Below are 12,640 nucleotides of genomic sequence, written 5' to 3'. Positions count from 1 at the left end.
AGTAATCGGATTATCTCTGCAGATAACACTTATCACTTTGTGTTGTTTTAAGCTGAAGAAATTGTGATTAAGTATGTAAATGTCCTGAGCTTTAATAACAATAATACTTTGAAATATATATGTGCCTCATGTTAATTCCTCCTCAGTAGCTTTTCTTTTTGTCTTTTTTTCTGTCAGAAAGGTTAAACAAGAACTAAAACCTGGTGGCAGCTGCTTACCTATTTCCCAACTAGCTGCCAGATCGGGTGGATTTAGATGTGCAATTCTCCCATTTATCTAGGCTTGGGACCAGCACTAGGAGTACATTAACCCTGAGGTTGGGTAAGAACTACCAAGCCACAGTTCATACAAATTAATGCAGATGTGAAACACAGGCAAAGGAATAATCGAATTATTGACTGGTGTGGAATCATTGGCACAGCTTCTTTAAAACCGTCCGATAGGGCCCTGCTTTTTTGTCATAATAGTGACGGCACTCTGAGCGGAGAGAAAGGAAAAAATTTGTGTTCAAGACAGAAACAACTGCTGACCCCAGTCCAGCAGCCAGACCCTAAACTTCAAAAGGACACAAAAGCAGTGACGAGCAGTCAGGCTTGCAGAACTGTGGCCTCCATTTCTACCTGTTTCTAAAATATTACATGTTTATAACATATGATATTTCTGTTCATACCTAAAGCTTGTGACAGCAAATGTGTCAGCTTTTTTCTTTTTCAATTCAAATGTTTTGTCCTGTAGACATTACTGTGTACTTTATGATGTGTTTTTTTGCCCTACATTTAGCCTAAAGTATATTTTTTATGTATAAAGTCTTACTGGGTGATCTCTTTTCTTGCCTGTGTAAATTCTTTGTTTTATGTGTATATGTGTTGATGCTAAGCTTAGTTTAAGAGATGTTAATCTCAGCAGACGTTTTGTTTGAAATTAAGGCGTAATAGATAAATAAAAAACAATGTGAAATAGGTCCGTGAAGGTTCTCAGTCAGCCAGGTCTGTGTAGTCTAGATGCTTTTCTTTCCAAACTCCTTAGATTACAATGTGAAATAGGTGTAAAAACAATAGCAGTGAGACTCAAAGAGAAGGACTAACATGGATTGGGAAATGTACTCCTGATGTGAGAACTGCATCTGAAATCTGAACCTCCTTGCTTTGCTTTGATAATTATGACCACTTTTAGGTGAGTATTGTTCCCTACAGTTGAAATAGATCTAAACACCAAAACAGAGCATATAGCAAGCAGATCTCTGATGTGTGTGCTCAGCAATAAACAACACTAAATATTTTAACCCTCAAGGAGCTTGTAAAACATAGTGTGAGAGTGAAGTTAACCTCTCCTTTCTTCAAACTATTGAGGCACTTTTGAGTTTCTAAATGAGACCTGTATTTACAATGGTAATGTGAATTTAATTTATATAGCACATTTCATTCCAAGTAAACTCAATGTGCTTAACATATAAGATTAAATCATTAAAAAAATCTATGTAGGTCTACTATGCCTTAAGGCAACGAAACAACAAAGCAAGATTTAGACCAAAAAAATCTTGCTTAACAAGGTTTTATATGTAAGATTTTAAACACAAGGCTGTGTGTTATGTAACAATATAGTGGAATTTAGGGTATAAAGTCACTTCCTCTGTGTGTGTTGTTGTGCATTTGATCCCCTCACAGCTTTAATAAATACCTGAAACATTCATTAATATGATTTTTACACCCAACACTTAGACATTTAGTCCATTTTAAACCAAAATCTTAAATCAATAGGATGAAGTTAAAGATCTCATTGGACATAAGACAAATGGACTGTTAATATGACCACACTCTAAATACTTTCAGAAATCACTGAAAGTTTTTTAAGCCATCATGTTTACAAACAGAAAGATTGACGTTCATTCAAACGCTACCAAAAATATAGTCTCCATGGTAGTGGAAGGAAGGAAAGTTTCAGGCCTGCTTTAATGAGCAGACCTTTGCTCCTCCCCCAGCACGCAGGATGGGTTTCTGGAAATTTTTCACTAAATAAAAACTATGTCCTCAAGTAAACAGTGTTAAAACCTGTTTACTTCTTAGTTATAATTTGCTAGAACAACATGTGATGTTGATGTCCAATTCTGGTGAAAATAAACCAGAATGAAGGACTTGTCACGCCTTCGCTGGCAGATCCGTGGAGTGGAGAGAGCGTGGACCCAATTGCAGACAGTGACGACAGACTGAAACTCAGAGTGTATTTTTATTGGCAAAAAGAACAGAATACAAAAAAAGCAGAAAGCAACAAACTTTTTTTCTGTCCTTCGACAGAGCCACCATCGAGTGTGTAATAATCTATTGCATCTAGCTGCACGGTGGCTCAGAGGAAAGCACTCCAAAGGGGTCATTAACACCGCTCAAAGGATCACTGGCTGCCCTCTCCCCACACTGGAAGATCTTCATAATACCCGCTGTATTAAAAAAGCTCAGAACATAATAAAAGATACCCCACACTCCCTGTTTGAACTGTTGCCCTCGGGCACACAGTACAGAGCAATCAGTGTAATGACAAATGGACTCAAACACAGCTTTTACCCAACCGCAATAACATGTCTGAATGCTGCTTCTGAAAAAATCACACCACTTTTATAATGATCTATGCACTGCCTGAAGCATGTGTGGGAATGTATGTGAATGTTTGCTCATACTATTTTTTTTAGCACTTTAAGTATTTTTTTCATTGATTTTATTCAATTTTGTTGTTTTTTTATATTTTTATATTTCTATGGATGATGCACTGATCAGAGACCACGTTTAATTTTGTTGTACCTGCAACAATGATAATAAATAAAGGGTGGGCCATTTATATGGATACACCGTAATAACATGGGAATGGTTGGTGATATTAAAGTCCTCCTCAAGGGTTGCATTGACAATCCAACACAATGGGCAGCACATTGAACACATTTTATGAGTAGTCAGAAACTTGTAAATAACTCATGAAAGAGTAAAGTTACGTTGAAACCAAGCACACCATTGTTTTTCTTGTGACATTACCAATAAGTTTGATGTGTCACATGGTCCTCTTCCTATTGAAAAAACAAAGTTGTATCCAAGATGGCCGACTTCTAAATGGCCACCATGGTCACCACCCATCTTGAGGAGTTTGCCCCCTCACATATACTACTGTGTTTGCAGATACACCATACTGCCAAAAGTATTTGCTGGTCTGTCTTCCCACTCATATGAACGTGAGTGACATCCTATTCTTGATAAATAGGGTTTAATATTAATTTAACTCCCCTGGGAAGGCTTGCCATATTGTTTAGGAATGTGTTTAGGGGAATTTTTGAGCATTCTTGCGTTCTTTCCACTGGATTTACGGGGGAAAGCCCAACTCCTGAGAATCACCCCCACATCATAATCTCCCCTCCACCAAACTTTAGATTTGGCACAATGAGAAAGGGAGAGACTGATCGTTAAGACACAGAGCAAAGAACGAATGCATTTCAGCGGTCTTGTAGATCATCACCTTCACAACCAGAGAACTAAACTGGTGCCTGATTTTAATCTCTGAAAAGAAAAAAGGCATGGCCCGAATGAGCTGATATTTTATATTTTTATTTAGCTATCCTAAACTCTTCTGCAAAAAAAATAAGGCCATTTGGCAGGCCTAGTGTCAAAACCTGTTTTTTTCATGGTTGGCTGTGTGGCAGGCAGGAAAAAGGACCCAAAATGCAGGACTCTCAGAGACAGGACTTAAACTGAAAACGCAGCTTTATTGCTGGAAAAACTCCTCAAAATAAGACTCACAAGAATAGAACAAAAACTCTGAACAGAGGTGCTGGAATACTGGACCACGACAAACACACAGCATGGAGAAAGTACAACACGACAGAGAGCACAGGAAAACACAGGGCTTATATACACAGGGAAGTAATCAGGGAATGAGAAACAGGAGGGAGACACAGCTGGGAGAAATTAGGTTAACAAGACAAGGGAGAAGTAAAACTGAACACACTGACATGAGACATGAACTTTCAAAGTAAAACAGGAAACCAGAAACAATTCACAAAGATGCGGACTGAGAAACATGGACTTTACACAGAGGGACACACGAGCAGAGAAGACTAAGCACAGAACTAAACCTATACTAAACATGAGGGCAAGAGAACAAAGCCTAAATCAGAATAATTATAATAAATGTCAAGAGATTTATTCTAAAAGACACTTCTTCAGCTGAGAGTCTAAGAGTGAAGACACACACACGCTGCAGATTTTTCTTGCAAGGGTGGTCGCAGAGCGCTCACACGAGAGTGGGGGCCCTGTGATCAGCGCTCTGTTCTTGCACTTGTCTTTATTTAGACACAAGAAAAATAAAAACATTTGTTCAGTGGAATGTTGATACGTGAGCATGTGCGTGTGTGTGTGTGTGTGTGTGTGTGCGAGGTCAGAATTGGGGAAGATTCAGATAGAAAAATCAGAACACGTTTTATAAAGGACAATCAGTTCTAAGCAAGGAAAAGGTCATCATGCAGTATTCTATCACATGTAAACTTATATCACTAAAAGCTTATACTGGCTACTTAGTACAATTTTCCATTGACAATAATCAACACAGGATAGCTAAGGAATCAGAACATAAATATAATGAACATAATCTAGAAAAACACCAAAATAAAAGAAACCGAAAAAGCTGGGTCAAAATTACCCAGAACAGTGACAGTTTTCTTCTTAGTTATAATTTACTTGAACACTGACTGACTGTTCCTAAACAATTCTGGTAAAAAATAAACCAGAATCACGCATCTAGTGTCAACAGCATGCAATGCCATTGACCCCTCAAAACTTTATTTTTCTTACTTATGATTAACTAGAGTGATATTTGTTGCCAGTGTGCACTCATTGCTCCACAATCTCTTCATACCTGCTGTCATAGAGCTGTTAACATAAACATAATATCACTGCAGGCTACAGTATGTTCTTTTGGATTTCGAAAGAGGGGAATCTCTAGGACAATTGGAAAATCGTGTCCTCAATTGATACTTAAGTACATTTTTTTTTTTTTTTAGTAAACAATTCCAAACAAATTCGCAGAAACCTATCCTGGGGGAGGAGCAAAGGTCTGTTCATTATAGCAGGCCTGAAACTTTCCTTCAGATGAATCTGTGCTGGTTAACTGAATCAGTCATGGAGCTGCTACTGTCACGGATCGCTGTGCGGCAGGCAGGAGTAGGACCCAAAATGCAGGACTCACAGGCACGAGGGAATGAACTCAAAACTCAGCTTTATTCGCTGGCAGAACAGACATATAAACTAAACCAAACTGGGAAACCATAAACTAAGAACTCACAGAGAGACACACAGGGAGATCCACACAGCAAGAGGGACGACGTCACACTGAACAGAGGGAGACGCAGACAGAAATACACAGAGGGTTAACGAGGGAAGTGGGAGCACACGGGGAACACAGCTGACACAGATAATCATAACGAGACAGGGCAGGAGTGAACACAACATGACGCATACTGACGAGAGACTGTCAAAGTAAAACAGGAAGTACAGAGGTTCAGACAAGAGGAGAGAGCACGGGGAGAACACAGACATAACAGGCTGGGGAAAACATGGAATAAAACACGAAAGGGGACAAGGGCTCATGAATACATAGAGGGGCACACGGGGGGGTGAGAGTCACAAAGGGAAAGCACACAGGGAACCACATAATAGGGCAACTCAGGAAACAGAACCTAAACAGGGAACTGAATACAAAAATACAAGAAAACTAAGAACACTGGGCCAACATGGCCCAGGACCATGACAGTACCCCCCCCTCAAGGGCTGGCTCCAGACAGCCCAAACACAGAGAAACAAAACCAAACAGAAAACAACCCAGGGCGGGCGGCGGGGGCCCAGGACGGAGGGCCCGGAACAGAAAACAAAAGAGCACAGCAAACACCGGAGCCCAAGAAAATAACCCAAACACAGAGCAGTTCAGGGGGCCGACCGTGCGCAAGGCAACGGCGGCGACGCGGAAATAGTTCAGGAGGCCGGCCGTGCGCAAGGCAACGGCGGCGACGCGGAAACAGTTCAGGAGGCCGGCCGTGCGCAAGGCAACGGCGGCGGCGAAGGAGACGACGGAGCAGTTCAGGAGGCCGACCGCGCGCAAGGCAACGGCGGCGGCGAAGGAGACGACGGAGCAGTTCAGGAGGCCGACCGCGCGCAAGGCAACGGCGGCGGCGAAGGAGACGACGGAGCAGTTCAGGAGGCCGACCGCGCGCAAGGCAACGGCGGCGGCGAAGGAGACGACGGAGCAGTTCAGGAGGCCGACCGCGCGCAAGGCAACGGCGGCGGCGAAGGAGACGACGGAGCAGTTCAGGAGGCCGACCGCGCGGAAGGCGGCGGCGGCGAAGGAGACGACGGAGCAGTTCAGGAGGCCGACCGCGCGGAAGGCAGCGGCAGCCCTCCAGTCTCAGGCGTGCTGGCCATGGCCTGGTGGGCGCAGGACCAGACGAGGCAGCTGATGAGGAGGCTGGACCAGACGAGGCAGCTGATGAGGAGGCTGGACCAGACGAGGCAGCTGATGAGGAGGCTGGACCAGACGAGGCAGCTGATGAGGAGGCTGCGGCAGACGAGGCAGCTGATGAGGAGGCTGCGGCAGACGAAGGCTCTGAAGAGGAGGCTGCGGCAGACGAAGGCTCTGAAGAGGAGGCTGCGGCAGACGAAGGCTCTGAAGAGGAGGCTGCGGCAGACGAAGGCTCTGAAGAGGAGGCTGCGGCAGACGAAGGCTCTGAAGAGGAGGCTGCGGCAGACGAAGGCTCTGAAGAGGAGGCTGCGGCAGACGAAGGCTCGGAGGCCGGGCCAGGCGAGGTTGCAGAGGCTGAGGCCGGGCCAGGCGAGGTTGCAGAGGCTGAGGCCGGGCCAGGCGAGGTTGCAGAGGCTGAGGCCGGGCCAGGCGAGGTTGCAGAGGCTGAGGCCGGGCCAGGCGAGGTTGCAGAGGCTGAGGCCGGGCCAGGCGATGACGAGGCGGTCGCAGATGGCGGCTGGACAGGCTCCTCGGGCCCTCCAGCTGATGCGGCGTGAGGCTGAACGGGCCCCTCGGACCCTCCAGCGGAGACAGGAGGCTGAACGGGCCCCTCGGACCCTCCAGCGGAGACAGGAGGCTGAACGGGCCCCTCGGACCCTCCAGCGGAGACAGGAGGCTGAACGGGCCCCTCGGACCCTCCAGCGGAGACAGGAGGCTGAACGGGCCTCTCGGACCCTCCAGCGGAGACAGGAGGCTGAACGGGCCTCTCGGACCCTCCAGCGGAGACAGGAGGCTGAACGGGCCTCTCGGACCCTCCAGCGGAGACAGGAGGCTGAACGGGCCTCTCGGACCCTCCAGCGGAGACAGGGAGGTGCTGGCCGGGCTCACTGGAACCCCCAGCGGACGAGGTAGATGGCGGCGTGGGAGCCGCGGAGTCCTGGATGAGCTCATCCGAGCTTCCAGCAGGAGCTGAAGTAGAGCCAGAGAGGATTGGGACCCCGGGCTCAATGTTAAGCTGGCTAGAAAACCGCACTGCTACGGGGAACTGGGCCAAAGGTTCAGGTGCGAGCTGAGCTGCTGGACACACGGGGACCTGAGCTGCTGGACACACGGGGACCTGAGCTGCTAACGGTGGAGAAGTAAATGACTGCACAGGGGACTGAACTGATGTCTGTAGTAACGGTGGTGGTGAGAGTGGAGTAGGTGGTGGAGTTAATGACTTCACAGGGGAATGAACTAGAGGTAGTGATGGTTGTGGTGCTGGTGGTTGAGTGGGAGACTGCACTGGAGACTGCACTGGAGACTGCACTGGAGACTGCACTGGAGACTGCACTGGAGACTGCACTGGGGGCACTGGAGACTGCACTGGGGGCACTGGAGACTGCACTGGGGACACTGGAGACTGCACTGATGGTTGTAGTGGAGGTGTAACGGGTGAAGGAGTGGCTGAAGTGGCTGTGGGTCGGACGGCTAGTGGCTCAGCTACAGGGTATGGTAACGGCAGGGCTATGGGTTGAATGACTGACTGAGTAGCAGCCTGAGTGGCTGGGTGTAGTGACGGTTGTGGTGGAAGAGAAACAGGTGGTAGTGTGGATGATGGAGCTAAGGGCGACTGAGTGGCAGACCGAACTGATGACTGAAGCGATGGTAGAGGTGAAAATGGAGCGTGTGGTGGAGTTAATGGCTGAGCTAGCGGCGAGGGAGCTAACTGAGCTGCGGGTGGCGGCGAGGGAGCTAACTGAGCTGCGGGTGGCGGCGAGGGAGCTAACTGAGCTGCGGGTGGCGGCGAGGGAGCTAACTGAGCTGGAAGTAGCAGCGAGGGAGCTAACTGAGCTGGAAGTAGCAGCGAGGGAGCCGACGGAGCTTCTGGCAGCACAGAAGGTGAATTAGAAGGCCGAATGTCCGGCTGTGGGGTGGCGCGTCGGCGGCGTGAATGCCGTTTCTTTTTTGATGATGGCTCTGACGGGCCGAGCGGCTCCGCATCCGGCCCTTCAGGCAGGTGGGTAGTAGCAGCTGGGGGATGAAGGTGGAGCTCGTTGCGGATTAAGTCCTGTTCGAGTGGGTGGAGCGCACTGAGTAGCCAGGGAAGACCAGAGATTAAACGCTGTAGTTTGGTTTCCACGGCGCGGCGAAATTCCTTTCCCTCATGTTCGAGCCACAGATGCAGGAGTTTTTCCACGGAGTAGATAATGTCCAGACGCAGTTCTTCTGGTGGGTTGAGTGCTGCTGGGTCCATATCTGGTGACGTCGTACTGTCACGGATCGCTGTGCGGCAGGCAGGAGTAGGACCCAAAATGCAGGACTCACAGGCACGAGGGAATGAACTCAAAACTCAGCTTTATTCGCTGGCAGAACAGACATATAAACTAAACCAAACTGGGAAACCATAAACTAAGAACTCACAGAGAGACACACAGGGAGATCCACACAGCAAGAGGGACGACGTCACACTGAACAGAGGGAGACGCAGACAGAAATACACAGAGGGTTAACGAGGGAAGTGGGAGCACACGGGGAACACAGCTGACACAGATAATCATAACGAGACAGGGCAGGAGTGAACACAACATGACGCATACTGACGAGAGACTGTCAAAGTAAAACAGGAAGTACAGAGGTTCAGACAAGAGGAGAGAGCACGGGGAGAACACAGACATAACAGGCTGGGGAAAACATGGAATAAAACACGAAAGGGGACAAGGGCTCATGAATACATAGAGGGGCACACGGGGGGGTGAGAGTCACAAAGGGAAAGCACACAGGGAACCACATAATAGGGCAACTCAGGAAACAGAACCTAAACAGGGAACTGAATACAAAAATACAAGAAAACTAAGAACACTGGGCCAACATGGCCCAGGACCATGACAGCTGCTGCCGATACTTCTTGGCTTTCTTGCTTGTCTGGTCGGAGGGCTGTACCTTCTCGGAGTGTTCAGACAGCGGCGACCAGGAGAACCCCCCCTCGATAAAGGGCTCATTCCTTGGTTGGGTCATGTCTTAGAGTTTCGCAGGAACACCTTGAAGTTCCTAGAGAGAATGGAGAAGAAGCACGGTGATATATTTACAGTACAGCTGGGAGGGTTTTATATTACATTTGTCCAGGACCCTTTTTCATTTGGGGGATTCATTAAGGAGAGTCGGGACAAACTGGACGCTCGAAAGGTTGCTCTGCATCTGGCGCACAGAGTGTTTGGATATAAAGCTGTTGAAGGGTGGCACGGTATTCTCCGCATTACCAGCAACAAGCACCTGAAGGGGGAAAGTCTGCAAGAACTGACCCAGTCTTTTATGAGTAATTTGCAGAACATGATGTTGCACAACATTGGATCAGCTGCAGAGGACAGGACCTGGAAAGAAGATGGACTGTTCAGGTACAGCTACAATGTTGTTTTCAGAGCTGGATATTTGGCCTTGTTTGGCAATGTGCCACCCAAGTCAGAACAAAGTGAGGAGAAAGCCAAAGAGAAAGACAGAGCTGAATCAGAAGCTTTGTTTCAGGAGTTTCGTAAATATGACCAGCTCTTCCCCAGACTGGCGTATGGGGTCCTCCCACCGATGGAAAAGTTGGCTGCAGAGAGGTTGAAGGCATACTTCTGGGATGTTCTGTCAATACTGAAAATGAAAACCAAGGACAATATCAGTGGCTGGGTGTGGGACATACAGCAGGGTAAAGAGGAGATGGGCATCGATATGTCAATGATAAACAGATACATGTTTGTGCTTCTTTGGGCCTCTCAGAGCAACACAGGGCCTTCTTCATTCTGGCTGCTGCTCTTCCTCATGAAACACCCAGAAGCCATGAAAGCAGTGAAGGAAGAAGTGGATAAAGTTCTGAAAGAATCTGGACAGGAGGTCCGGCCTGGTGGTCCTTTGGTCTACCTGACCCGTGAAATGCTGTTGAAAACACCGATCCTGGACAGTGCTGTCGAAGAGAACCTCCGACTCACTGCTGCACCCCTCCTCACCAGGGCAGTGATAAAGGACATGACCTTCAAAATGGCTGATGGGCGTGAATATTTACTTCGCAAGGGTGACAGAATTGCAATCTTTCCTTTCAATTCTGTCCACCATGATCCAGAGATCCATCCTGAGCCGCATTCATTCAAATATGACCGCTTCCTGAATCCAGACGGGACCAGGAAAACTGATTTTTACAAAGCAGGAAAGAAGGTAAAATATTACACCATGCCCTGGGGATCTGGGGTCTCCATGTGCCCTGGCCGTTTCTTTGCCACCAATGAGCTGAAACAGTTTGTTTTCCTCATGTTGGTCTATTTTGAACTTGAGCTGATAAATCCTGATGAGAAGATTCCTGAAACTGACCTCAGTCGATACGGATTTGGAACGATGCAACCTGTCAGAGATGTCCAGTTCAGATACAGACTCAGATATTAAGCCAATCAGATAAAAACAAAAGTCTTATCTTTAAACACCTTTTTTTGTATAATTCTTTGGATGATACATGGAGACTTATAAAATGAAGCATGGGAACACATGTATTGCAGATTTTCTGTTACATTTTCCATATCCAAATTAAGTAGAATTTTTCTGAAAATCAGTGCCAGCCGTCCATCTCCTTCTATTTATCCAGTCCAGGATTGCAGTGGAATTGGAGCCTTTTCCAGCTGTTATAGGGCAAGAGGCTGGATACACAATGGAGAGAAAACAGATTTGTTTTTTTGTTGTTAAAATTTCAGATTTTTGAATTTTTTTTTTATTCTGCTTCTGCACACTTTGTTACTCTGTGAACAAGTCTTTAATTGGAATAAGTCTACATGTGTATTGCATTTGTACTGGTCTCATTACATATGTATATCTGTGCATTTAGTCTGGTTTGTTGAGGTTAGCAAAGAGTTTCATATGGAGTTCTCTTGTTTTCTTTGATTTGATTTGTTATATTTGTTATTTCTAGGGCTTTGTATCTTCTTCAGTTTTACCCATTGCCATGCAGAACTGCACACATCTGCAAGCCACATGGTCTGTTTTGTCATTTGCATTATCTATAACTGAACTGACTCCTCCCAGGTGCCAGCTTCTTTATTTTGATAGTGCAGCAGTCAAAAGTATATAGAAAAGAGGGGAGTGATAACAGGGAAAGACACACAGCAAAGGGCCAACATTGAGCTGTATAGAATATGGTCACCTGCTCAGCCAGTGGGGTTTAATCTCGGAATTCAAAACAATAAAGTCATGACCCAAACCTTTTTTATCTCTTGTGCAGAAAATTACCCGAGTCGAACTTGTTTTCTTAATAGAATGAACTAGAACAACAGCTGATGTCAATGTCCAACCCACTTGTCCTCATTTTCCTGATACCTGCCGTCTGAGTTGTATGTTTTGAGAGAGGGGAGACAACCCCCCACCCCCACCCCCACCCCGCAAATTGCATACATATGCAATTACAAGGAGAGCATCACAAAACAAGTTAAAAAGGGTCACATATAACCAGGCTGAACAACAACAACCCAAATTCATCAAGAATCTAATATGGAATCGCGTCATACTGTATCACTGTCATCAGGTGGGGTCAATGCAAAGCAAACATAGCCTATGTTTCACCTGATGGGGTAAAATGTTGCTGTCGATCTGTGACTGTAGACATTAAAAAGTCCATAGGAAAGATGGTAGCTGATTAAACAAGTGCACACACGCATGCGCATACAGTGACATTTTATACCTTCTCCAGAACACTGTATATACTATGGCCAAAAGTTTCGATCATGATGCTGATCCAGAATTCTTCCCTTTTTATATAAAAATAAAGTAATAAAATTTTTTAAAAAAAGCAATAAATATAAAATAATGTATTTATGATGATTCAATTTTTACAATATTTAAACCGTAGAGATACAATAATTTTTCTGCTGAAGAATCATCATTTTGTTATATTTGAAATATAAATCTAATATAATCTGTATTTTCTTTAAAATACTGTGTGTGTGTGTGTGTGTGTGTGTGTGTGTGTGTGTGTGTGTGTGTGTGTGTGTGTGTGTGTGTGTGTGTGTGTGTGTGTGTGTGTGTTTGAATATCGTAATTATAATAAGAGCTACAAACCTCTGACACCCTTACCCAGTTAGCTAGCGGCTAATGACTACCACTACTTCTGTAGTTAATAAAAGGACAGGTAATGTTTTGTTGCTCTGTCGCTCAGTGC

The 12,640-nt window shown here is 46.0% G+C and overlaps 1 protein-coding gene across 2 annotated transcripts; it reads left to right on the top strand.

Moving 5' to 3' along the window:
- Positions 1-4,875: 4,875 nt before the first annotated feature.
- Positions 4,876-12,303, top strand: LOC147308297 (7-alpha-hydroxycholest-4-en-3-one 12-alpha-hydroxylase-like). Of its 2 annotated transcripts, XM_086271972.1 has the most exons (2): positions 4,876-5,177; positions 9,355-12,303. In XM_086271972.1, exons 1-2 carry the CDS (start codon positions 5,121-5,123, stop codon positions 10,879-10,881), a joined length of 1,584 nt encoding a protein of 527 aa, XP_086128098.1. In that variant the 5' UTR covers positions 4,876-5,120; the 3' UTR covers positions 10,882-12,303. The 2 variants fall into 2 exon arrangements, with proteins under 2 accessions (XP_086128098.1, XP_086128097.1); XM_086271971.1 differs by lacking the exon at positions 4,876-5,177 and having other exon boundaries at positions 9,360-12,297.
- The last annotated feature ends 337 nt before the right edge of the window (positions 12,304-12,640 follow it).

This window comes from Aulonocara sp. 'chitande type north' Nkhata Bay, linkage group LG18 (assembly GCF_057382095.1).
Source record: "Aulonocara sp. 'chitande type north' Nkhata Bay isolate Kocher_YH1m ecotype deep benthic linkage group LG18, A_spYH_male_GT1.1, whole genome shotgun sequence".
Lineage (NCBI taxonomy): Eukaryota > Metazoa > Chordata > Actinopteri > Cichliformes > Cichlidae > Aulonocara > Aulonocara sp. 'chitande type north' Nkhata Bay.
Note: the sequence above shows the minus strand (reverse complement) of the source record. Positions and strands in the feature narration are given on the sequence as shown.